This window comes from Culicoides brevitarsis, chromosome 2 (assembly GCF_036172545.1).
Source record: "Culicoides brevitarsis isolate CSIRO-B50_1 chromosome 2, AGI_CSIRO_Cbre_v1, whole genome shotgun sequence".
NCBI lineage: Eukaryota > Metazoa > Arthropoda > Insecta > Diptera > Ceratopogonidae > Culicoides > Culicoides brevitarsis.
In genome coordinates this window covers 22,201,531-22,228,734 of record NC_087086.1, presented here as the reverse complement: position 1 = coordinate 22,228,734, position 27,204 = coordinate 22,201,531, and the positions used below count along the sequence as shown (strand labels likewise).

Genomic DNA, 27,204 nt, shown 5'->3' with positions numbered 1-27,204 from the left:
TTATTTATCATATTTATGATAATTTAATAAACATATATTTACATATTTATATATAAATATAAAAAAAATACGTTGTTCTTTTTATAGATTTAACAACCCTTTTATTTTTATTTTAATTTGAAAAACGAGATTTTAGTCAAGGAGTATTGAAAAACGATATTAATTTTCGTTTGCCCACGCTTCGGACAATTTAATTGTCCATTATCAGATCTTAAATAATTTTATTTTAATTAATTTATAATTTTTTAAGAAAGAATTTTTAAATATATACTTATCATTTTTAAAATATTTTGTGGAATTTAAAAATGATTTTAAAGACAAACATCTAAGGGTTTTTGACGGTTTTAAACAAACATTTTCTCATGTTATTTTGATTGATTTTGGATAGCCTTCTTATCTTTGATGTAAATATGTGTATGAATTTTTTATTTGCTTTGTTTGAGAGTTCAGAAATTGAGTGTCACTTTTATTATTGCATGCAAAGTTGTTTCTTCTAAAAACTCTAAAAACGTGGCCAATGCGATGAAAAATAAAGAGCTTAGTATCTAAAAAAACTTATTGTTTTCTCTTTTCCAATGATTATTTAATTTACTTTAAAAGCATATATAATCGTACACTTATTTTTAATTTGGTTGTGTGTAGCATCCTTGAATATCAGATATTTGATGCTTCACACCACATCCGACTTCACCACGAATGAAATCATGGAAATTACTTTGGAGTGCTCGAATTTTGTTTCTATTGTAGTCCGGAGCGATATGGGTAGTCAACAAACCAGGCTGACTCTTAAAAACAAGTTCGAAATTTTGAACTTTGAAACAAGTTGTTGTGTTCCAACGGTAAACATCCGCACGAGTAGCATGTCTAAAGTAAATATAGCATCCATCCTCACCAAGAATTATAATATCTTCGAGTTTTGTACCGACCTCTACAAAATTAAAATACTTACTTTTTTAACACATAAAATTATTCGATTTATGAAACATACCGACAATACGTCCTTTAGTGTTTCCTTTGTGTAAGTGCTCGGCATCTATTGAATAGAGTTTTGAAGCACTTAAGTAAGTAAAATACAGTTTGGTTTTTCCACTACATGTTAATAACGCTAGGTAGAGTACATCGCGCTTCGTGCAACCATGTACCACAGCTTTAGGAAGGACGAGGCGATACCCTCTTTTTGCTTGAACATCGTAAACTATAATACTACGAGTTGCTGCATCACTAACATAAACAAAACAACGTCCATCCTTTGTGTAATCTACTTTTATATATTGTAGTCTGGAGTTTGATACCGTTAATTTTTCTAGCTTAATGATTTTCACAACTTTTTTCGTGTTTATGTTAATGACAAAAATCTTTGATTTACATCTCCTTGTTGCTTCATGCATTGTATTAGTTATACCGGGATCTAAAGCCCAAAGTAAACCATTCTTATCAATATGGATATCAGAAACAGATTGCAAAGCATCACAATTCCCTTCTTCTTGGTATGTCCAGCATGGAAATGGATCGAATACTGCACCACAAGATGAAGTTTTGCATGTAACCCCAAGCGTCATTGGAACACCAGATAAATATCTTGGATAAGCTACATAAATGCAATCCTTATAAATTTGGAAACGAGTAGCAATGTTATTTGTTATAATGTATCGGCCCGAAGATTTAAACAAGTCTTTAGTTGTTTTGCATGGAAATTTTATACAAGCGGCTGTAAAATTAATAGATGATTTCTCTGTATGTATCAGTTTTCCATTTAGAGCACCAGTTAAATCAATGGAATGTATATAACTTAACAACAGGATAGCAAAGAAACGCATCCTTTCCTAGATAAAAAAAGGGTATGTAATAATAATACACAATTTTTAAATTTATAATATTTTTCTTACTTGCAATTGTTAGGATATCAAAGCATTAAATCTGAACAAACTCAAGTTTTCTTAATTAATGAATAACATTTTTCGTAACGTTCTTACCTTTTATAGTGAATAGTCCCTGTACATTTAACGGATTTTTACGACTTGACGTGAAAAATGTCAAAATAAACAAATTTTGCTTATTTGTTATTTATACTTTGATGTCATATCAACATAAATATATATATATATTCGTGAAGGTTAGTTTATTCACGAGCTCTTATTTTGACGAATGTTTTATAAAAAAGAACTAAATAAAATGAGAGGGCTGGCAAAGTTTCCTGGATACCACAATATCAACTAGGAGAAAAATCAGACTTAAAATTTGGCGCACTGTTTTGAAAAAAAGACACATGGTTGCTTTACGTAACTTATATACGTTACGTTTAAACTTATTTTGATGAGTATTTATTTACATCGATTTTTTCATTTCGTTAATTTTTGAAATATTTTTTTTTTCATAGAAAACACATATATCAATATTTTTGTTGTTTTGAGTTCTTTTTTTGAGGCCGTTCCAAATTTTTACTGATGTTTTTGTTGCAAAACATTTTTTTTTCAAAATGGGGTAGGCAAAATAAAAAAAGTTTGAAATACTTTATTATACAAATTGACAAAATTTAAACAATATTTGGTCCCTAATGAATATTTTTGTTATTTTTGGTAACAAAAAAAAAATTAATAAAAAAACTCAAAAATATTTTTAATATTAATGGTTTTCATGTAATTTTTAACTTTCTCGAACTCATTTTTTTGAATTCTAAAATGAATTTAACACTATTGAGTTTCATTTAGAGTTGTCTAAATGTAACAAAAAATAATACTTATCTATTGAAAAACATGATCTACATAGTTCCATATTAGATTCTCTCTTCATTTTTTTTATTATAGTCAAAAAACTGGTTTTCTAATAAACAGCACGAGAAAGAATATTTTCTTTGAATTTGATTTGTATGAATAAATTTATTTGCTATCAATGGCAAGTACAATAATTAGAATACATAATAAAAAAATACACTTGTTTACTGCCTGCGAATAGTCACTAACACATTTTAAATTTTCAAAACGTATTGTCCAAGGTAATCAATTTTGCGAAACCATTTATTTACTGAATCAAACGATAAAAATACTTGTATAAACAAGTGAACGTCATTTAAACTTATTTGCATTTTCCCTATAATACAAACTAAGACTTGTTTTAAATATTAAGAAAAATACAGAATACTTAAAGAAATATCGTTTTATTTTGAACAAACTAAATTTGCCTAAAAACGATTTATTGCCAATAATAGATACATGTGTTAAATGATATTTTTATAACTACCATAGTATTTAATAAATGTAACACATAATTTCTGAAGGTGGATGCGTCTGGTTAAAATACATATGAAAGACAAAAAATTTTAAAAATTTAGAAAGAGATCAATTTTAGTTTTTAATAATCATACATAATTGAAAAATATTAATAAATTTTTTTTTGATAAATATTGTTTCTTAAATGCTTTACAATACAAGTCATCGTGACTAAAAGAAATCGTAAATAAAAAAACGTGTTTGAAATACGCAAAAAATATGTTCTTCTAAAAGAGTATATAAATATATTTATATATTTACTATTATACATCTTACATTTATGTACGTAATATAAAACAAGATTTTGCTGCCATTAAGTCTGTTAAAACAACGTAGAACAGATATCTTTGTCTGTGAATACAAAATATTCATTCATATATGCTGGAAAGTGATATGTACGATTACGTGTATGAAAACATTTTTAATTATTAAGTTTAGCTTTGTACGTAAATGAGAATATACTATGGCGGTTGTCGGAAAATTTATTCGTTGCTTGATTTAACTATGCACAGTTAGTATAGGAATTTTAAGCAAGTTAATACATGTAATATTAATTTTTTTAAACAATTTATAAGTGTTAAACTTTTCTGTGTGAATGCCAAGACAGTTAAAATTATTTTGAAAAAACCCAATAAAAGGAATATGTAAGGTATTGAAAATTTATTTTTCATTCATATGTATCATTTTAATACTTAAATATTAGATATGTTAAGTAAATTTTAAATGTGTATCAATCGAGAGAAACAATTTCGGTTGAACACACAGATAATGAACATTTACTTCATTTTATTTTTACTACGCTTGCTGTATACGTTTGTATGCTGAGTATGTGAATGCACAAAATAATATATGAATGATATATGGAGGGGAAACTGCACGATGAGTTACGGTTGATAAATAGACTTGATTAACACGGTGTCAATTTAGTTGATCCTTAAATGTTAATCGAACCAGAAGTCATTTATTATGATAATTAAAAATGGATTTTAAATAGTTACAAAAAAACATCAAAAACACTGTTGAAAATTATTGAAAGCTAAATTTAACACAATTGAATGTAATAGAATATTTAAAATCCTAAAATATACATTTTTGACTTACATTCTTACTTTCTAGTGATTTAAATGTATATTTATGTATATTTTTATCATTTGCAATATTTTATATATCTAACTAAGCTTAAACTGAAAGTGAATAAAACATAAAAAAAACTAAAACTTATTTGAAAATTTTCAAATCACAATGAAATATCGTTAAATAAATATTTCCGTGTACAAACTAACAAACACCTCTAACAGTAAGTTTTAAAATATAAATTAATAAGTCATAATTTACAATAGTTTTATAAAAAAATAATAGTCTGTGAATTCTAAAAAACAATGGACTTAAATGCTTGAATTGAAAATAAAACTTGAAGGCAATTAGAAAGGTTCCTTGAACGGAACACAAATCATTTCTAACATACGATGAAAAACTGTAAAATTGACTTCAATTGATTTCTACGGTTATGTTTACTGAGTTTCCAATTAAGTTTATTTTTGAATAAACATTTTAAACCATTTTTCCACGTGAATTCTGTATACAAAAAAAGCAGCATATATTTTAATAATTTTTATTTTCTTTTTCAGATGATTTTTCGAAACATATTACTGTTATGTGTCATGACAACATTAATATCTTTGATGGAAGCTTCTATAGTGGCACATCAAAATATTCCTCATAGCCTCACAAAACGCAGCTCTTTTTTTGACATAGAATGTAAAGGAGTCTATAACAAATCAATATTTTTTCGTTTGGATAGAATTTGTGAAGATTGTTATTCACTTTTTCGAGAACCTCAACTACATTCCCTTTGCAAGTAAGAGTTATGAAATTGGTAGAATCCTTTTTGGTTCAAAAGAAATTCAATCTTGTTATTGTTTTTAAATGTATCTAACTAAGTAATCAATATTTTTAAATGATTTAATTTATTCATAAGAAACTACAATTCATTCTAATTATTTACGCATACATGCATTTACATATTAAGTAATAATTTTCAATTGTATAAACAAAAATATGATTAACTATAACGTAACACAAGATGACAAAAACCGTTCAACAACTAGAATCTACTAAGCTTTTATTACAAATTTCCCTTATTGACTAATTAATACATTTAGTCGATCGTATGCATGTTCTGGTATGCATGTAACTAAGCACTTATGATTTCTTCTTATTGGAAAGGATCAAATTACATGTTTGATATTCTTCTCAATTTTCAACAGTGACGTAAACTAATTTACTCCATATTTTATTTAGTAGGCGTTTTAAAAGTAAATGATTCATATGTTGAGTTGCTTAAATTATGTTTTGCTGCTTAATCTTATATTATTTCATACTTTGAGGCAGACAAAAATATATGTAATTATATTTCAGCAATTTCTTTAAAAAATTGAACCCAGGACTTTATGTTTGTTTATAATTGGATTATTGTTATTTTACAGAAATAAATGTTTCACCACAGTTTATTTCAAAGGATGTTTAGATGCACTACAATTAACAGATGAAATTGAGAATATAAAACAATACATAAAACTATTAAACGGAGCAGATCCTAATAGTATTGTTGAGTAAAATAAATAAATTGAACGAGAATGTTATCTGAAACTAAGAAATTGAACGTTTGAAAATTAATGTATAGCTTTGCACTAGAGAAAAATAATTAGATTTTACTAACAGGTAAGGATTATAAACGTAGCTAAAATAATATTGTTAAAAAGACAAGATTTGAACAAAAGGTGATTTTTTGTTGTTTGTTTTTTTTTTCAGAGAAAATTGTTTTTTCAATGAATATTTTGATGGATGCGTGGAAGCCTTACTTGAAGAGCTGCAAAAATTTGACATGTATCGAAAAATAATAGGACGAAAGAAAAAATATTTTTAAACAAAATAAGAACGGTTTTACGCTTTGTAAAAGTTGTTGTTATATTGTTCTAAATTATAATAGGTATGTAATTATTAAATTTAATAATTTGCAATTTTGCAAAAACATGATGAACTTTATGTAAAACGTATAGGTATTAAGATCAAAAGTGCATTTTTTCTAGTCGTTATTTAATTTATTTGTATTGAAAAACTAATTTGTTATTATTTTTCTTGAAACCTTTCAGTTTTTTAATATATTTTTTATTGAACTTTTAAATATACTGAGAAGGTTCCTTATATTTTGAAAATTTAATTTATTAAGCATTGAGATGTTATATATCTTAGTTATATTCATCAAGCTTTAGTTTAATTTTTAATAATAAAGGATGATTAAAATCTTTATACGTTACTTATCACATGTACATAAATACTTATATCATACTTTGATGTAAACAAAAATAAAATAAAAAAAAGTGGAAAAAAGATGCGGGGCATAAAAATATTAATGAAGAAAATATTCTTTTTTATATTTGGTTTCATAGGTAAGTGACAAACTTTCTTCATTTTTATGACGGCATAGATATAGAAATGTGTATTTTTATAATTTATGTTACATATTAAACGTTAATACTTATAATATGTATTAAGATTTTTTAAAATATATAATATTCACTATTCAAATTCTCCAATTTGTGACACATGTTGATTTATTGGTGGACTCCTGGATGACCTAGGACTAGAGTTTGGAGAAGACTTTGGACTTGTTATCTGATGGCTTTTTAACATGCGCATTAATCCTTCAAGTTGAGACATTAAATGTCGACGTGAGTCCTGTAAAGCTCCTAAATGACCTTCAAGCTCTCCCTTAAAATGCAAACAAAAGTATAAATTAAGGTTTTGACATTAGGTAATTCATTAAAAAAAAGCTGTTTACCTTTCGTTGACGCAATGCTCGAAGTTCAGTCATAAGCCCTCCGTCATTTTCTCCATTTATACCACTTTCAATATCTGTTTCTTCTTGTCTTCTTAATTTTTGGATTTCTTTCATTATTTCTTTATTTTTGTTTTCCAATTCTGCAATAATCTCTCTTTGATGTTGAGCATCATCAATGCATAAAACACTAGAAACCTGATGCTCAGTCGACGAAAGATCTTCTTGTGCTAATTTTGCAGCATATCTTGCAATCAGTTTGTGTTCCTCATCGCCTGATAAAAAATTATTTGATAGAGTACTATCATTTGAAATACCCATTGACTTATTACTGATACAATCAGTCATTCCGTTGTGGATTGAAAATTTGTTATGAGCAGGTAGCTTAAAATAAAAACCAAAATTCAAACTTTATTAATTTATGGGAATGAATTACTTAAAAGTATGTATTTCAATTATACATAAGGCATTCCATTCTAAAAAAATACCAAAATATTGGTTTGACTTTTTTGAAATAGGCGCCATGAATTAATAAACAGGGAATTTTTAATATCTGTTCAAATTTCAATACAAAAATAAAAAGAAATAAATCAAAATAAAAAATGAACGAAAAATCTTTCTATATGTTCGCTTTTGACTTACTGAGGAATCGACTGCCAACAACTATGAATCACGAAATTTCATACAATCTAAGACAACGTCGATTCTGACATGTCCAATTCCATAACCGCCAATTTACTTCCAATGAGCCTATCGCTCACTCTTACAATGATGCAGGGAGGTATATAAGGCGAAGATAAGAAACATCAAATGACTTTTCCAAATTTGTCCATTAAACACTTTTGTAATTTTTGTTTTTAAATATTTTTGAAATTTTTGTTTCTAAATTTTTTGTAAAATATGTTTTTCAAAATATGTGTATATTAAAAATGGTGCCGCCAGAATTTGGCATTGAATTAATAAAAAATAAATGAACAAAAAAAATGTACATTACATTGTTTACCCCTCTTACTAGCACCCCTCTCACTATCACCAAATTTGATGAAAAATTAAAATAAAAACTCAAACACAAACAAACATAAAAAGAAATTTCATAAAATATTAAGAAATTTAGTAAGTTCTCATCGAAAGATACATTTTTTATTCTTGTAGGGTAAGTATACGTTAAGTGAATAAATATTATGATACAATTTGCAAGATGACCCACAGAAAAATTTTCTGTTTGAAAAGTGAAAAACTAAAAAATATATACATAAATAAAAACACCCTTATGATAGAAAGAAATTACAGAAAAAATCATGATTTTTAAGTTATGATTAGTTTAAATTAACGATTAATGAAACAACAATTATTTTACAATGGAATAGAAAATGAGAAAAAAAGAACGCCTTTGTACAATTAAGTTATATTAACTTACCGGAGATGGAGGAACAATATGTGACAAGTTAAGAGTTTTCTCAGGATGCTCTGGAAAACGTGGCAGTGCTTGTGTTGATTTTTCTGGATAACATCTAAAACTCTTTCTTAAACTACTCAATGTTTGCTTACTAGGACTTTTAAAAGTGGAATACTCTTTGACCTCATGATCATTTTTATGTTCACCTGTAGTCCGACCAATCCAAAAACAGTCCTGACACATGATGTAGTTATGACATCGTTGACAACGATAACGGAATCCCGTAAAACTTTCTTTACTACAAACAGAACATGTAGTATTATGAACAACAGATTCGACAGTAGCAAGCTTTTGCAACAGTAATAACCAAACAAGACAAGGTGGTCCAGGCTCAACAATTAGTGTGGCAATGAAATCATTGACGGTTATCCTACTGTTTAAAGGAAAGAATTCAGTTTCTAGTCCATCACGATAGTAAAATGATGGAGACTCGAAAACTGCAGCAGGTAAAGCAAGTAAATCTTTTAAAAATGACGCTGATTTCCAATGGATCAAATGTCCCGCTCCATCAGATATTTGAGAGAATATGTATCTAAGTTTATCAACTAGTTTACCAGCACACATAATTGCTAAAGCAATCTTAATTGAAAAAACTCGAATTTTGCCACACTCAGACCCAAAATATGCTGACAATAACCAATTTAATAGAACACTTGCTTTTGATTCTACCGATATCTGTTGCTGGATCGGTAAACGTTTGTTTAAATTATGATATAGCGATGAAATCAATGTTTCTAATTTAGAAACTGAAATTTCATTTGTGGGTTCCAATGAATTAAGACCATTTTCTCTAAAAGATTCTAAAAAAATATTGTCAAAATAAATAGCTATTTCAAAAATTTTTTTTGTTACCTATGATGTTCCAGACATCAACTAAATGTAAATTACAGAATTTTTGAACAAATCTTAATTTACAGGCTGTTCGATAAGAAGCAAAACGTATCACATCAAATGATTGAAGCTGTAAATCATGGCGATCCATGTTTCTGTTTTATTTATTTAAAATATTTTGATTCTTGAAAATAAAATATTGAGTTTTGTTTTATTTTAGTAAAATACACTTATTTTTTTATCGAAAAAAACCTTTCACTACAAAACTTTTTAACTGTGTGTCAAAAAACGTAAATAGCTGCGTTCGAAGCTTTAAAAAGTGTCAAATATTATTTAACTAATATATTCTATAATGCAAAATTACAGTTTTCATAAAATCAATAATATGACATACTTTGTCGTATTAGATAGGAGGCTTACAATAAGTATAGGAGGCAAACAACATTTAAAAAAAACCGCTCCAAATGTTTTTCAAGCTTTTGCCTCTGATAGTCAAAACTCCAATAATGAAATAAGTGTCCAAAACGAGAATAATACATATTTGAGTCATTTGAATCACGGTAAATTATTTACAACATGGTCAAATTATAACACTAATTTAACGCTATGGATAAAAAAAATAAGAAACTTTTGTTCTGTCAAATAAAATACAATTAAATTATATTGATCAAAATGCAAATTATTTATTGAAAATTCATATTTATTATTTGACATAATTTTAAATATTTTACAATGTTACAGTGTTTTTCCTTAATTACATTGATCAGTTCTGATTTTTTTGCGTAAAAAAATGCTAATAAATATTTAATACTCTTTAAAATTATTACACTGCTCCACAAACCCGGAAATTGCGTCTATCATCGACTGGACCAATTTTTTTTTGAAAGTAGGCTAAAAATGATGAATTTCCTCATTTTCAGATTTTCTAAATCGGGCCAGGGAGCTTTCCTATTTAAAATGAGATTTTGTATGAAAACAAGCAAAAATGTGATTTTCCATCTTCGTTTCATACATTTTGGTATCTAAAATTCAAAAGTGTTAGAACAAAAGTTTTAGTTTTTGAGCCATTAAACATGATTCAATAGAAATTTGATTGAAATTCGACATTGACGGTAACTCCCGTTTTCGAAGTCGTAGAAGGCTGTAACTTTTAGCTAGTTTAAGCCTATTTGTAAAGAGCTCGATCCCTTTGGAAAAACTTAATTTTTTGGTGCTCAATGATTGCTTTGGGTCGAAAATGACGATAGCTATAAAAAAGCTCTTAGACCCGATAAAATCTAAAAATGAGGAAATTCATCATTTTTACCCTAATTTCAAATGAAATTGGTCCGGTTGATGATAGACGCAATTTCCGGGTTTGTGGAACAGTGTTATTATTTATCAATTAACTGAATTACATTAAGTTAACTTGAAATTATTAGTAGAAATTTGCGTAAAAAAATTTTAAGTCAAAAATTATCATTGTCTATTCAATTTTCTCCTGTTGTTAGGATAAAATTATTCTAGTGATGATCATACCATGTTTTTATTAAATACATCATTTGGATGTTGGACAGTACTTAGGTTTTGTCTGCTGGAAGAACATTGCTGAAATATTAAATAAAATATAAGAATATAAAATATATATTTTATATATATGTATACTTATATTGCACTTAAACCCATTTCAAAGTCATACGCGAAAATTTTCTATTTTTTTTTCAGTTTAACAGATAAAATACAAAATTTACTAGTTCCTATGTCTATCCTTTATAATATAATCTAAGTTACAAATTACGAAACTCAAAATAACGTTTAAGTTCTGCATCATGAATATCTTTGTAGTTTCAGTCCATTTTTTTTAGAAAAAAAACTTTGAAATGTGGAGTAACAATTGAAAATAACTTACTGCTTGTTTTTTCTCCCATGTTTTCATTGCTGACTTATACTTTTCAAACTCATGACACCAATCTGAATAAATTTTCTGATAATCATTGCTTTTATTTGGAGGAGTACACCTAAAATATTGATTATGATGTTTTTATTATTACAGTACAAGATCTAGTATGTAAATTATACCTATGAGCATCTACTGTTATATTATAACTACAGAGCAATGATCCACCTAGATGACAATCATATCTTCCTCCATCTGCCTCATTTACAGAAATGATCACTAGTCCACGTTCGGTGGTTTCAATGTATTTGGTGGGACTGTACTTTATTTCATACCTTAAAGAATAAAGAAATACAATAAATAAATAGAATTAGACTGTTTTTAATAAGGCGAATAATGGGGAAGGGAATAATTTTTTTTTTTGTAATTCTTAGCACATTTACATTTATGAAGAAGAGAAAAAGCGCTGTTGTTGTTGCGTGTCCGTCCGTAAATTTTTTATTTTTCCCTATGAATTTTTTCGACAAAATAGGAGTATTATATAAAAAGTATGTGATAAATTTCCTTAAATTACCTTCCTTTTTCTTTTGAATGATGATACCATGTTACTTGTTGATCCTTAAGAACTTCCGGAACTTTGACATAACATCCGAGGTGGACACTTTGTCCGTATGTGACGACAATTTTCTTTTTTAATACACTAGTATCACAAATGTCGTAGGTCTCATTACCAACATCCTGAATAAATAATATGATATAGTTTTATGCTTAAATCATTCACCATAGTTTAATGATTCGATAATTAAATTAACAATCAAATCATGATATGAAAATTTTGAATCACATCGCCAGAGATTTCATTTTTGATTTTATTTGCAAATCAATCAACGAATTTAATTTTTTTTTTGTTTGTTTTAATTTTGAAATAGAGGTGTGGACAAATCAGAATACGTCATAATAAAAAAATCGATGTATTTACAAAAATGTTATATCTCTAAGACTTGTAATAAATAAAAATAAACACACCTGTAATAATCCCAACTCATAGGGCTTGCAAACATTTGTTTCCTTATCCCAACCACAGTATGGATCTTTGACACATCTGAAGCAATTATCATAACGTCGATTACACATGCTTAGATCGATTTGTTTGATGCGATGGTCTGTTCCCACATACAATGATTTACGAGTTTGGCTTAGTTCCATAACTTGAATTGCTTCATTCTGTGCAATTTCAAAAATGTCTAATAATTTTGATTTAGATTCTCCATTTTTTAAAAATTGGACAATTTTATAAATTCTCCCTTCATTTGTACCAATGTAAAACACCATATACTCTTGATTTAATAACTCTATACGAATTCTAAAAAAAAGAACCTTGAATTAGCAAAGCAAATTCGAATTGTAGTATATTGTTGTTATATTCCTTTGTGAATATAATTTGACGTTTAGCTCTTGAGAAATTATTGTATAAAAATCTTATTAAAACGACTCAAGTTTTACAAAAAAAATCGTTTAATATACCGGCAGACTGGCCATATTGGCATTCGGGCAAATGCCCCGTGGGCCTGAATTATGCCTGAATTCGAATTCTTTGGAAAGTTTACTGTCATTTAACACCTTACCGCAAATATGAAACGATTTGTCTCAATAAATATATTTGAGGTATCTGAAGTCACTTTATATTTTTCGTTAACAGTTTTTGAGATATGACTTCATGGGGATCATTTTTAGGACTCTTTAGAATACATATGAAGAAAAAACTTTGAAAAAATATCAGGAATTCTAAGAGTTTTATCAGAGAAAGAGGGGAAGAGATATATTATTATTAATAAAACCGATTTATAAATTTAATAACAATTATAACCATGGTTAAGCAAGTGCAATTTCAAAAGATGTTTCACATTACCTCCCACCTAACTTAACTAACTAACTAAATCCAAGGAGGGAATAATGATAATGGTTTTTTAGTATATACATACGAACATACGAAAAAGGACTAAAAATCATCAAAATTTGACTGAAATCTGTAAGTTTTATTATAATTTGCAGTTTTTTAAAAGTTTAGAATATTTTCACAGTAAAAAGGAGAAAAATTCATAGTTTTAAAAAAAGTCGTTAAAAAAATTATTCAATTTTTTTTGTTAAGAAAGTTTGTCCAAATGTTGAAATAAATGATCATAAATGTCTTAAAAATACTATTTTTAATATCAAAGCTATTTAAAGATATTGAAAAAGATGGAAAAATAATTAATATCATTGTTTTTCATTATAATTCTCCCAATTCCTTACTTTTTAAGGTCCAAAATAATGTGAAACATTTTTTGGAACTGTACTTGCCTATAATCATGAATCTCTTGAGAATTAAGAAACAAGAATTTCATACAAAATTACCTGTCAACTACAAGTTTTGTAAATACTAGATCTCGTTTGTAAAATACTGGAGTTGCATGCTCATGATCTACTGCTTTATCCATTAATGGATGAGATCGAATAAAATTAAGTACTGTGTCAGGCAGTGTTTGTGTGTCGTTTACACAGGTTCCAGGTCGTGGTTCGGGTAGTTTTGATTTTAAAACTGGCAGCCACGCTGAGTTACTAGATGCCTGTTCCTTAAATTTTCCTTCAAAAGCTTCTTTAATATCTTCTATGTTGTAGCTACAAACAGCAGATCCAACTAAGCCATTGGTACTAGTGGTAAATGTAGCATAAAATTTTGTCTTATCATTCGGTAACTGATAAACTGCCTGGATTTCATTAAAATAAAACGGAAATTCTCCATTGATGCTACAATTTAAACGAGCTTTTAAATAGGTTGCCCAATTCTGGCTGAGAATATTCTTTCCTCCTGTATCTTTTTTACAAACACGTGCTACTCTAGAATATACTGCCTTTCCACAGTTAATATATTCAACAGCTGTTTCACGAAAGAAGAAATAAACATATTCTCCTATATCAAATGATCCAACGAAATTTGGCTCTATTTTAAAATAACAAAAATTAAAAAAGTTCAATTAAATTAAATATTAAGAACTTACTATCCAGCCATTTTGAATCATATTTTAATGTTCTTCTAAAGTTGTATTCTTTTCTTCCTGATGTCATATTATATAAATCTGTTCTAAATATTACAGTGTCAGCCTTAGTAAATTCTGCATTGGTACCGGAATACTATTTTTTTAAATTTCAAAAATCATTTTAAAAAACAATGTTAAAAACCCAAAAGAGAAAAATAAAATCGTTACCAATGCTGGCAAGTCTCCAGGATTTCCATTCTCTACGTAGATCGCTGTTGAATTATCTAACGGATCGTATGGACATTTTGCTATACCGAGACCGATTCCAGGAACATATTCAGACCGTGGTAAATGAGTTAAATTCGACTATAATTGATAATAAAAATATTATAATTAATAAACATGAAATGTTTAAAACTACTACTGTTTACATACATATATAACAACATCTTTGGGGTTGTGAGCATTTGTACCGCAAACATATAATCTATTTCCATTTTCCATCGGTTGTACTACTCGTATGTGATTCCTACAGTCAAAAAGCTAAAAAAAAAAATAGTACATATAATAATTTGTACATAAAATAATATAACATAACTTACTTGACTTTTTCCCTTTGATACACAATTTACAACATCAGATCCAGTTGGTTCCAGCAAAATATGATTTCTCTATAAGATATTTGATCAATAGATTTGTATATATTTATTTTCATAATTATATATGTAATAACTATCTTACCTCACAACCTGCTTTACTTATATTTTTTAAATCAAGTTTAAATACTCGATCCCTATTCATATTCATATTATTTAGTGCGTTTTAATTTTAATTTAGTGTAAAAACTTACATTGCGCCAACATAGAGTGAATCGCGTTTTTCATCCATATAAAATGTTCTATAAAACATTTTTCCACATGTGAATTCTTTTACATGATCTGAAAAAAATGAGGAGGTAGGAGGTAGGTAAAGAAAGGTTAAAATAAAGGTTTTGTAAGTATCAAGTAAATAAAGTTAAAATTAAAGAATGTAAATAATATTTTCCGAAATTTTGTAATTGAAATCACAATTTTAGTCCTTCAGTTAATGTTATTTTTTACTTTGACTCACCTCTATGATGTCGTAAATGATGTGAGCCTCCACTGAGACTATAAGTGCTACAACAAGGTTGTTCATAATAAAAATTCCATGTATTTTCATAATCACATTTTGCTGAATATGGTAGCATGAACATCACTAAAAGTAGTAACATAGCTATCCAAGTTTTTTTTGTTAAACAGTATGGTCTGTTTGACTCCTTTTTATTGAAGTATAACATCATTTTGAATTAAGATATGAATTAGAAAAATTTAAATGTTCAATTTGTATCTTTTTAGCCGTATTTCTGTTTTGGATTTTATAAAGGTATTTATTTTTTTAAATTAAAAAGCCTTATGTTCAATAAGAATTGAATTGTGTTTGAAAAAATCAAACACATGCAATAAAAAAGTATGGGTATAAACCGGTTTATATGTTCAAAAATGTTTTAAAACAATGTACGTATGTATTTAAAGGATATTAATTTTTCATTTGTTTGTACTGTTTTTGTTTTCAGATACTATTTAGAGCAAATATTTTTATTTGCTTTTCAAACTTCTGGTTATTAAAATTTAATTTTAATATTATTCACCGCCGTCTCTTTTTCTTTTGTATTGCGTGTCATTAAGGTATGTAAGTACATATTATCATTCAATTATTTTAATTATGAATATTGTTTGAATAATTTCAATTAATATTGAGTCTATTTTCGTTTTTGAAACCACAATGCTACATAAATTTATTTCCAAAAACTTGAATACAAACAAAAAGCATAAAATATGGCGAACAAACTTCAACAATGAAATAAAATGAATTAAATGCTTAATATATGTTTCGTAGTTAGTAAATTCGATTGTAATCTCATATTTTTTTTATTTTTACATTATTATTGGAGAAAAATCGTTGAAAATAATTGAAGATGTTTTTTTTAAGACATTTTCTTTACTTTTACATTATTAATTTTATCCGTTCCGTACAACGACCCGATTTCAACTATTTCTCTCTCTTTTTTATTCTACACATTTAGATACACCATGATGTTCATTCTTTATTACTAAATGTTACTGTAAGTTCATTTTGGTGAATTAATCAAATGATTCATTCGATCAGTTTTCAACCATGAATGTGGAACGTAAGAAAAAATCAAAATAAATATTGTTTTATATGAAAAATAAGTACAGTTTGAAATGAACATGTTTCAACAAAATATGGATTCCACGCATGTCTTTTTTGATTCAGCTAATAAAAATGTAATGAAGGAATGAAACAAATGGGAACTAAAATTATGTTTTTGTTTTAAAATAACTATTTAACATTATGTTCTATTCCATTCAATTAATGAAAAAGCTACACCATTAACTTTTTTTTATTACTTTGTTTTACTACATACCTGACGAAAGTTTTTCCGTGATTCCTTGAATGTGAGGTACTACCAGGAATAGTATTGCTACAAATATTTTATTTTTGCAATTCATATTAATCTGAAAATAATGATGTGATATGAGTATTAGTATTATTAGTTAAGAGAAAACACAAAAGAGTTTTGTTTAATTTCCACTAACACGAATAAAAATTACTATGAAATAAATCGACAAAGTACTTTTCTACATTGGACATTTATTTGTTTATTTTAAAGTTGACTTTTGATAAATTTCATTACCTTTTGTTTTTTGACTGTGTTTATTTTCCTTCAATAATTAAACCATAAATAATTTAGCAAGATTTTTTCAATTTGCTTGTGCACTGCAAAACTCAACACCTACAAAATTCGATATCCTTGTATTGAAACAATGCAGTGCAGTAGACTAAATGTAAATTGTTGTTATATTTTATTTAAATAAATTTTACAATAAGTACAAATATTTTTAATTTCAATTATTCGTTGATTTTTCTTTTTAAATATTAGTTTATATTAGTTTATACTTATTTAATTCACATGTGATATATGCTTATTTATATTACATTTACCTATCTACATCCCTGGAAAATTTAAATAAGCAGATGCGCAAAACTGCTTACTAATACAATCACAAAATGCCTCAACTGTTCTATTTTTTAATGGTTATTTGTTTTATGTGTCTCGAACTTCAGGAATTATCCTAAAAAAGAAAAAGTATGAATGATTAAATCAAATGATTTAGTTTCCTGGTTTTCATGAGAAATGCAAAGTTGAATAATCTAAAATGTAAAACTTAAGATTCCTCTATAAACAAAATATAATAGGTAGTACAAAAACTTGGATATTTTAATATATTTAAACTCTTTTTGACTTACGAATTAAATATTTACAAAAGATTTGTTTTAACACTGAATAGAAAGTTTAAAAGAAAATGCCGAGTTTTGAAATACAATGTTGATTTTCATATATGTCTACAAGCATAATCTAAAATGCATATTATTAAACTTGAATTCATACTTAAATATAATTTAAAAAAATGAGAAGATTAAATGTGTACAATTGAAAAATGAGACATTTGATTAAAAAAAATATGAGTATCCATATAAAAAGGCTTTACAAGCCAATCTAACAATAATATCCAAACAAATGCTCTTAAATCGTACTTGTCATATAATATCTCAGTCAGTTTTAATCCATGAACGGTTCAGCAAACTATATTATATAGTGAGAGGTTTTTAGTTTAAAATTTAGAAAAAAAAATATACAATTCGTTTTGCAAAATGACTTACGTACATTTACAAACAGTAACTTTTATATTTATATTATCAATGGTTAGATTTTGCACCGCTTTAGATGATTTCTATAAAATTAGGGAAGAAAAAACGACATTTTCACATCTAGAAAATGAAGGTGATTTCGCAACAGATATACCAGTATCTACACCAGAATCTACTGATCTCTTAATAGGAACATTACAAATGGACCTTTACGAATTTGTTGATTTGGTTCCTGTTCATGAAGTTAATGAAATACTAGAAAGATACTATATATCTGACACAAGTATCCGTAAAGTATATGACTTTATAGGAAAATACAATTACTCATTTGTAGACACAAAATTGACCGAACTAATTGAAGTAAAAAGAGCACTTCGATTTTTTAAAAGAAAAAATATTAATTTAGATGAATTTAAGCAATATTTATATGAACGGTTCGGACCACACAAAATTAATATAACGTTTGAAACCATCAAATATTCTAATTATAGCGGATTCTATGCTATGGTTGATGACATCTTAGATGAAATACCTCATGACGAGTTGGTTACATTATTCTTTGAAAAAATGGAAACAAGTAATGATTTTTCTGATTTTTTAAACTGGATTGGAGGTGAGGACTTCGAAGAAATGAAAAACGCACTTCGCGTAAGAACAAAAAAAAATTAAAAAATATATAATTTTCAAGTGATATTTTTTATTTCTTTTTTATGAAGTTAAACAAGGAAGTACAAAGATTTGTCTTTGGCTTACGGAACAATGGAGTCGACATTATAAAATTGTTCAATATTTTAAAAAATTATTTTGGATTTGGCTTTAAATAGTGTTTTTGTTTATATGCTTGATTTGTATTATTCCAAATGTGAGTAATTTTACATTAAAAGAAATTCCACTAATTATTTTTAAATCATGATGAATATATTTACTTGTGCAATAAATGAAATATTGAAAAAAGAGAAAACCTTTATCGTTTAATTTTTTAGACCATTTTATATAACATTAAATATTAACAGTAGATGTCTCTTTTTGGGCTTGTTATAAACATTTCATTTTATTTTCTGCCTTTAATTCGCATGCGCCTATTCAAAAATCGACATTATTTCTAACATATGTATTTATGTTTCATTACATAAAATTGAAATTTTGAAAATGAGTAAAAAATAAATTGAGAACAAAAAAAAATGAAAAATTTGAAAAAATGATCCATAAATACAGGATCATAATTTTTGGAGTTATTACATCAGGTAAAAAAAAATTCAAATCTAATTTTTGTTTCCATTTATAATTTTTATTTTTTTTTTTTTGTATTTTTTAGTATATTACTGTTTAGGTATTGAAAATTATGGAACATATTTAACACGTTCGGCAAAAGAGAAACCGAATGATCTATGGTGCTATAATTGCGATTCAATGGACCATGGATCAAATTGTGCAAACCTTTCGACAAACCATTCTAGTTTGATAAAAAAATGTCAAGAGGAAGAATTATCATGTATGGTGCAACGTTTTTCGTATACTTATAGTAATGAAAATATGTCTTCGGGACTTAAGATGTGGTCACTACAACGAAAGTGTTCTAAAAGTTGTGAGCCAAGCTGTATAGTCATTGGAGAACGAGTAAAATTATATGCATGCACATCTTGTTGTAACGCTTCTCTATGTAATACCAATAACACTGGGCATACACCATTTGGAAGCATTTGTCTAATTATTTATTCGTTTTTGCTGACCATTTTTCTGTACTGCTTAAAAAATTGTACCAATATAAATAAAATATTATCATATTTCTAAACGTATTTTGTTTTTTTGTTTTTTTTTTTTTTTTTGTAAAAATTTATACCTAGATAATAAAAAAAATGAAAAGAATTTGTAAACGAACAACTTAAACGTTGATTTGGCCTAATTTTCACAACTTAGAGTTTTGTCAAGTATTTTACCACTTTCACCTTGAGACTTCCACAAACATTTTGAGATTTTTCTTTATTTTCCGAGAATTACCTGCGAGTTTTCACAAATAGGTAGTTACTTCACGAATAATCAAGTACATTTTCATGTATGTTAAAACATGAATTATTATTAACTGGACGTTGTTTCAGTAACCATTTAATTCATATTAAATCACAAAACCAAAAATAAACAAAACATACTTTCTATTAAGACCGAATAATCGATTAACTCCGAATATGGAACTCCAAGCTGCTTACTTTCACAAGAAAAGTCAAGGAAGGATTTTTTTATTTAATGGATTTTAAAAGACACTTACATTAATGTATGAAACTCACAAAGATATTATAAAGGGTCCTTGAACTGTAATGTTTATCATCATTTTTCTCTTCTTTTCACTAAACATATGTTTTAATACATAATATATGTTAAATGTTTTTGTTGTTCAAATCATTATAATGCGCCCTTTCTTTAATTGTATATATAAATAATGGAATTATAGACAATTTGTATGGGTGAAAAATCGCCCCTTGTTGATTCATTAAAAACATTAAACTATTGAAAGTAAATCTATTATACATCAGATGGCGAATTTATTTTACTTCAGTATGAATTCTAGGTTAGAGTCTACAAACTTATTTTTGTTTATTCCGATCATTATTTGTATTTCATAACATAATTTCAAAGTATGTACCTCTGCCTAAATTTTTTAAATTATACATTAATAGATTAATACATGTATTCTTTTTTAGATTAAGATTCATTTTATTTAAGACTCATTCAGAAAATAAACATTATTTATAATTTTTTTTAAATAAAGCTTGCGCTTCTCGAAGCATATACCAGTCGTCTTAAGTTGACTTTGCGGTGTCGATCAAATATCATCTTATGAATGTGAATGGATCAAAGTCAAAACCCTTATAAAAAATCATGTGCAAGATTTCATTTTTTACCTTATTTTGATAACTGCTATATTAAGTTGGTGAATTCGTCCGTCCGTTTATCTGTACTGATGTGCCTTTTTGTCATTTGTAAATTCAATATTTTCATATTGTAACATAGGCTGCTGGATAAAATTTTACAGACTAGAGAAGAAAATATGAAACAATCTGAATTTGAAAAAGTAAAAACAGGTTACATCAAAAACGTACATTAATAATATATTTAAAAAACCTTAGTTTTCAACAACCAATGTGTAGCCAGGTTTTTAATACATAATAGTATACAACTCATTTATTTTCTCTTATCAAATGCTTATATTGGACACAATCAACAAGAGCGGACAATGTCAATAAACTGACATTCAGAATAGTGTTTGTTTCGACTGTACTGAGAAGAGAGTACAATTGAAATAAGAGATAAACTTGTCCTTTTGGACTATCATTTTTACAAAAAAGCATCTATGTCCAGTGATGGACTGGGAGGGATATAGTGAACTGGAAATTGGTTTTAAACTCAACTATCTCAGTTTTAAACGTATTTTATTATTTACCGTTATTTCCATTTTCAGATTAAAATTTTAAATTAATAAAAAAAATCTGAGCTTCAAAAATTATCAACCCGCCTCTGATCTACTACATTCTACAATATATGTAAAATTACAATAAATGAATGAATTATTGGTCATTTAAGACTAAATAAATTTAATCTAGTATATACTGAACCTTAAAAGAAAGTAGAATATAAGTGAAAAATATCTTGTTTGAAGAGTATTTTATTTAAATTCATTTTCTCTTTACCTAATTTCATAAATTTAAGCTGTGACAAAAATATTGATTTAAATATTCTGTGTTGTAATTTATGTAACAGAAGTAATACATATAAGAATATCAACCAAATTTTGAAATTCTTTTTTGATATACGTTCACTAATATTTCAATGTGTCAACGCGAAAAATCACGTGTTTCGGGTAAAATTTATAATTAAATTTATCTTGGTGTTAATCCACATTTTAATCTAGTTATATATGAAATCATCGTTTTGAGATATACGAAAAACAAAAAAAAAATTTTATCACATTTCATAATACCGTAAAATTATTTAAACATTGATAGTAATTTAAACAAAATATTGAAGAGCATTGTTGGAGCTGTATATAAACGCTAGACATCAGTTTAAATTTAGTTTAGATTTCAAATCACCATAAAAGCATATTGTCTTAAAACAAAATTTAAACAAAAAAAATAAATATATAATTTAAACATAAATTTTTATTGACATTTTTTTTATAATTTTGTTAATGTCAGTAAATGTATATTGTATACGCCATTAAAAAAAGTTGACAAAAAATTTCAAACATCACAATGAGCGATATTACAAACAAAAGTGATAAGCTAAAGGCAAATTTGAATGGTTTGCCTCAATATGTAGAGAATTTTTCCGAAAGTCATCCAATGATATCTAATGAATTTGAATTGCATAAATTAGAAAACTGTACAAACCTTGTTGAAAAAACCCCATTAAAACGTATGTTGACAAATGACTTAGAATTAAGATTCAAAGATGAACCACTAACTGATGAAACCACTTGTGGATATTGGATATTTAGAGGGTCACTAATTCAAAAGTAATGTCAATATATGTAGTAACAAATTAAAAAAATCCTCATAATAATAATTTTTTTACTTATTAACGTAGATTCGCTAACAAAAAAGCATACGTTTTATTATATGGCTTATCTGGATGTATATTTAGTGCGACATATGCATATTTTAACGCGACGATAACAACATTAGAAAAAAGATACAAAATTCCTAGTAGAACTGTTGGTTTCATTGGCGTTGGAAATGATATTTCATCTCTTTTTCTTTCGGCTGTTCTTAGTTATTATGCTGGAAAAGGTCACCGTCCCCGTTGGGTTGCATTTGGAATATTGACTATTTCCATTTTTTGTATTCTTACATCTCTACCACATTTTTTATATGGGCCTGGTAAAGAAGCATTGCTACTTACAACTGAATATGGAGCTAGATTCGATGATGACATGACCTTTGAAATAATGAAAAAGGAGAAAAGTAAAACTTTGTGTCAAACAGATAATAGTAAGAATCACAAATTTAACTAAAATTAATTCATATTTTAAAACAAATTTACAAAGGTACAACAGTGAAATGTGAAATGCCAGAGGGAAGTTTAGCACCACAAGCTATTTTATTTGTCGCCCAACTAATCGCGGGTATTGGAGGCTCTCTTTATTATACATTAGGCTCAAGTTACATGGACGATAATATACTAAAATCAAAGACTCCAGCCTTAATAAGCTTTTCATATTTTTTGAGAACTTTAGGACCAGCTCTAGGATATACAATAGCGTCTTTCTGTTTAAAAGTTTACATTTCTCCGGATTTAACACCAACTATCGAAACGTCAGATCCAAGGTGGTTAGGTGCCTGGTGGATGGGGTAAACGAAACAAGATTACAATTGAATTGTTCTAATTAGTTTGTTTCTTTAATTTACTAGCTGGTTATTTTTAGGCATTGTTTTAGCATTTTGTGCGTTACTGCTAAGTTTATTTCCACATACACTACCTCGAGCGGCGATACGCCGCAAGATCCAAGAAGAACGAAAGAGAATGGGAGAAAAAATTGTGGAATCTGTTGAGGAGAAACCTTCATTTAAAGACATGATCAGCACATTTAATCGACTCTTAAAAAACAAAATCCTCATGTTTAATCACTTTGCTTCAGTTTTCTACTTTTTTGGTTACATGCCATACTGGATATACACGCCAAAGTACATAGAAACCATGTACAAACAATCAGCATCAGTAAGCAGTTTGGTAACTGGAACAGTGGCATTGGCCTTTTCGGCGATTGGAATACTAGCTTCTGGCTTAGTAATTTCAAAATTCAAACCAAGAGCAAGATATTTAGCTGCATGGAATGTGTTTGTAGGTCTGTTTTCTGTCATCGGTATAATTGGCTATATATTTTTAGGATGTAAAGCTAACGAAAATTCAATAGTAGTAAACGATGTAATCTCGTAAGTTTGTTTGATTAAAAAAAATACATTTATTTTTATATTTTCATTCTAGAAATGAAGTAACGTGTAATAGTAATTGTCATTGCGATTACGTAAAATACACACCAGTTTGTGGCGAGAATCAAAAGACATATTTATCACCGTGCCATGCAGGATGCAAGAGCCAAATACAAGAGGGCAGTCGTAAAGTATGCTTTTTCAGAATCAAATAAAACCAATCGATAACGTCATATTTTTCTATTCATCTTAGGTATTTACTGATTGCTCATGTATTTCGCCAATATTAAATTCAAAAACTAGAACATATGAACACATATTTAATGAAACTTTTGAAGTTGAAGACATAAGGGAAAATATGCCATTTTTAAATTCATCAAGCTACAATGGAATAGCTTTTCAAAATGCTTGTCCAATCAATTGCCAATATCAATTTTATTTGTTTTTAATCGTTATGTGCTTTATAAAATTCACAGGGGCAACTGGTCGTGCCAGTAATTTCTTAGTAGGTGTTAGGTAATTTTTAAATATATTTTTTTCTTCTTTTCAAAGCTGCAATAACTTGTCACATTTATTAAAGGTGTGTAGATGAAAAAGATAAAACTGCATCAATGGGTTTTGGACTTATGATAATGGCTTTATTCGCTTTCATACCTTCTCCAATATTTTTTGGAGGCTTAATGGATCAATACTGTATACTGTGGGGAAAAACATGTTCTGGAAAAGGAAATTGTTGGTTATATGATAATGAAAGTTTAAGGTTAACCTTATTTAGTTAGGTTTTTAGTTATAAAATTATTACTTACTTATATTTTTTTTTTTATTTTTTTCAAAAAAATAGACTTTGGTTAAATCTTATAGCAGGATGTTTTGTTAGTATTGGAACATTATTGGATGCAGGTGTCTGGTATTATGCAAAAGATTTGAAAATTTTTGATGAAGAAATTAATGATGACAACCCAGAAAAAAGTGAAAATCAGGAAGACGAGATAAGAGATAAAGTGTAAAAATTAACTGCATGTTTTAAAAAATTTCTTATACATCATGTAATATTGTTTTTTTAAGTAAAATTTTCCTATTACATAAGTTTGATAAATGTAAATTATAATCTGTAGAAACATTAATAGAAGTTTGGATTTCATAAATTTGATGTTCAACAATTGATTCAGATTTAAAAAAAACTGTTGACCAAGGAAGATACCTGTAAATGTTAAAAATATAATTTGATAAAAATATAAAGTTCAATTTGTATTTAAGTAATCTAACATAGTCAAGGAAAGACTAGTTAGATAGGAATATTAAAATTTTATCAATGATTCGGGGTACTATGTGTTTAAAATGGTTCAATTTTCTATAACTTTTTGTTAAAATTACTATGTGTTTGTAAAATAAATTTAGACTGAATTACTAATGATTTATAATTGTGCATTCCATTTTAAAAAATACCAATTTAGCATTTTTGTATTTTTCCTCAAAACCGTAATAAAAATGAAAGTTTATCGTCCATCAAAAAAAAAAAGAAACTTTTGCTTTGGCGAATTTTTTTTCTCCTTATTTTTAAAAATTTTATAATAGCTTTGAAAAATTTTTATCGCAAAATATGAGCAAAATCCGGGTAGCGAAAGAAAAAGGTCGAAATTTCAAATTTATTGAATTTTGATCACCAGGATTGTTTATCGTCTCGGGTACATCAACTTTTACGGACTGTTTGGCCAAAAATGTGATAATTTTGTGCTTTTAAAAAAATTTGAATCAATGATAAAAAAATTTAAAAATAAGACGAACATAAATGTCACCAAAGCAAAAGTTTCTTATTTTTGGATGGACAACACGATTAAACAATCAGATTTGGAAGTAATTTTAATAAGTAATTTTAAAATGCGGGATTTTGGAATTATTTAAAATGCAGTGCTCCATATTGCCTGTTGCAATTAACTTTTTACTCATTACAAACTTAAAGTGATATATAATATTCGTAATATTCTACCAATCAAAAAAAAATTTAAATAATTAAATTTCTTCATGTTATCGACTTTTCTTGTCTTTTATTATTACTCTATAGTATTTCTGTGGAAATGTGCGACAGTAAAAAAGAAGCATTAATGGTAATTATTTTACTTTAAAAATTTCAGCAACCTACGAACCTATATTGTTTTTTTTCTATGAATTTTTACGATAAAGATTGAAACCATTAAATAATAAAATGAGTTAAACGTGTTACAATTACAATGTGTAGAATAATATATTTGTTTATGCAATGAACATCACCCCAGAAAAAACTTAAAAATTATAGCTTTTTATCATTTTTTTATAAGTTTGTACAACTAACTCTCAAAAAGATATCAGTATTACTGATTACTAATCATAATAATTACTTAAAAATCAAACGACATACCGCTACAAAATCAGAACAAACAGTACATAGATAACAGCCAAATTGAAGGAGTGTCTATTTAAAAGGTGAAGAATCGCTAACAAACATATATCACCTTCAAAGTTTACTTCACTTTGAACGAAATCACTTAATTATTTGTGGTTTATCTAACATCAAAATACATTTGAATTTCTTATCACACTATTGAAAACCCTTGTTTTCCACTATCTTGCAAAGAATCAATTTAATTAATCAAAACATTACTTGTCTTATTGTGACTGCGGTTTGTTTGAAATAATGCGAATTCAAACAATATTGATTTTTAATAATAATTATTGAAAAGAGGAATGAAACTATATGCATTTATACATTGAGGTATAAGTTGAGGTAGAAAAACTATAAAAGACTTTCTTTACATTTTTTTTTTAAACTAAAAGAAAACTCTAGATTTCTTAATTACCTATATAAGTCAAATTAAATAAAAACTAATAAAACAATTAAAATGTATCTATGGTAAAGTAAGCAGATAAGTATAATGCAGATTTTATTTTACATTATCTTCTAAACAAATCTGTATGAAAAACATATATACTGAAATATATATATATTTTTATACTTTTATTTATCTCTCGTCATAAAACTCATAATCGTTGGTTCTATTGTGACATTATGTTTTCAGATTTACATTATTGTAAACAACAATTTTTATTGTTAATATGCAAACATTGATTGATATTAATTTTATCATGCTTTAGAGTCTAAAAATCCAAAGTAAAATCTTGGTGGTAGATTTAAAAAGAATTACTTCTATTTCTACAGGTTTATGAAAATTCTGCCTCATTTAAAGTAAATCAGCATAAAATTTGAAA

The 27,204-nt window shown here is 27.1% G+C and overlaps 5 protein-coding genes and 1 long non-coding RNA gene across 15 annotated transcripts; 2 read left to right on the top strand and 4 right to left on the bottom strand.

Moving 5' to 3' along the window:
* Nucleotides 1-583: 583 nt before the first annotated feature.
* LOC134831586 (major royal jelly protein 1) lies at nucleotides 584-1,932 on the bottom strand. The gene is made up of 3 exons (XM_063845344.1): nucleotides 1,887-1,932; nucleotides 989-1,823; nucleotides 584-928 (listed from the first exon to the last, which is right to left on the bottom strand). The coding sequence occupies exons 2-3, from the start codon at nucleotides 1,815-1,817 to the stop codon at nucleotides 624-626; spliced, it is 1,134 nt and encodes a 377-aa protein (XP_063701414.1). The 5' UTR covers nucleotides 1,818-1,823; nucleotides 1,887-1,932; the 3' UTR covers nucleotides 584-623.
* Nucleotides 1,933-6,653: 4,721 nt separating this feature from the next.
* LOC134830225 (dystrobrevin beta) lies at nucleotides 6,654-9,704 on the bottom strand. The gene is made up of 4 exons (XM_063843636.1): nucleotides 9,413-9,704; nucleotides 8,522-9,360; nucleotides 7,108-7,488; nucleotides 6,654-7,037 (listed from the first exon to the last, which is right to left on the bottom strand). Exons 1-4 carry the CDS (start codon nucleotides 9,540-9,542, stop codon nucleotides 6,846-6,848), a joined length of 1,542 nt encoding a protein of 513 aa, XP_063699706.1. The 5' UTR covers nucleotides 9,543-9,704; the 3' UTR covers nucleotides 6,654-6,845.
* A 366-nt stretch (nucleotides 9,705-10,070) lies between these two features.
* On the bottom strand, nucleotides 10,071-17,130 carry LOC134829569 (semaphorin-2A). 10 transcript variants are annotated; one of them, XR_010161928.1, is made up of 15 exons: nucleotides 17,022-17,130; nucleotides 16,752-16,842; nucleotides 15,135-15,222; nucleotides 15,026-15,077; nucleotides 14,887-14,955; nucleotides 14,720-14,827; nucleotides 14,513-14,650; nucleotides 14,306-14,438; nucleotides 13,662-14,247; nucleotides 12,294-12,630; nucleotides 11,842-12,005; nucleotides 11,450-11,602; nucleotides 11,280-11,388; nucleotides 10,789-10,978; nucleotides 10,071-10,184 (listed from the first exon to the last, which is right to left on the bottom strand). XR_010161928.1 is itself a non-coding variant. In XM_063842717.1 (14 exons), exons 1-14 carry the CDS (start codon nucleotides 15,534-15,536, stop codon nucleotides 10,196-10,198), a joined length of 2,172 nt encoding a protein of 723 aa, XP_063698787.1. In that variant the 5' UTR covers nucleotides 15,537-15,587; the 3' UTR covers nucleotides 10,071-10,195. The 10 variants fall into 10 exon arrangements, 4 of the variants coding, with proteins under 4 accessions (XP_063698787.1, XP_063698790.1, XP_063698788.1 ...); XR_010161924.1 differs by lacking the exons at nucleotides 16,752-16,842; nucleotides 17,022-17,130 and adding an exon at nucleotides 15,395-15,585 and having other exon boundaries at nucleotides 10,071-10,219; nucleotides 10,698-10,978; XR_010161926.1 differs by lacking the exons at nucleotides 16,752-16,842; nucleotides 17,022-17,130 and adding an exon at nucleotides 15,395-15,585 and having other exon boundaries at nucleotides 10,071-10,219.
* Nucleotides 17,131-17,998: 868 nt separating this feature from the next.
* Nucleotides 17,999-18,963, top strand: LOC134831694 (protein G12-like). The gene is made up of 2 exons (XM_063845492.1): nucleotides 17,999-18,685; nucleotides 18,754-18,963. The coding sequence occupies exons 1-2, from the start codon at nucleotides 18,041-18,043 to the stop codon at nucleotides 18,859-18,861; spliced, it is 753 nt and encodes a 250-aa protein (XP_063701562.1). The 5' UTR covers nucleotides 17,999-18,040; the 3' UTR covers nucleotides 18,862-18,963.
* Nucleotides 18,964-20,756: 1,793 nt separating this feature from the next.
* LOC134832541 (uncharacterized) lies at nucleotides 20,757-21,260 on the bottom strand. The gene is made up of 3 exons (XR_010162066.1): nucleotides 21,133-21,260; nucleotides 20,935-21,066; nucleotides 20,757-20,866 (listed from the first exon to the last, which is right to left on the bottom strand). It is a non-coding gene; the product is annotated as an uncharacterized LOC134832541 (long non-coding RNA).
* A 946-nt stretch (nucleotides 21,261-22,206) lies between these two features.
* On the top strand, nucleotides 22,207-25,752 carry LOC134830505 (solute carrier organic anion transporter family member 74D-like). The gene is made up of 8 exons (XM_063844010.1): nucleotides 22,207-22,547; nucleotides 22,619-23,022; nucleotides 23,079-23,382; nucleotides 23,443-23,964; nucleotides 24,017-24,152; nucleotides 24,215-24,477; nucleotides 24,542-24,721; nucleotides 24,803-25,752. The coding sequence occupies exons 1-8, from the start codon at nucleotides 22,285-22,287 to the stop codon at nucleotides 24,966-24,968; spliced, it is 2,238 nt and encodes a 745-aa protein (XP_063700080.1). The 5' UTR covers nucleotides 22,207-22,284; the 3' UTR covers nucleotides 24,969-25,752.
* Nucleotides 25,753-27,204: the final 1,452 nt, after the last annotated feature.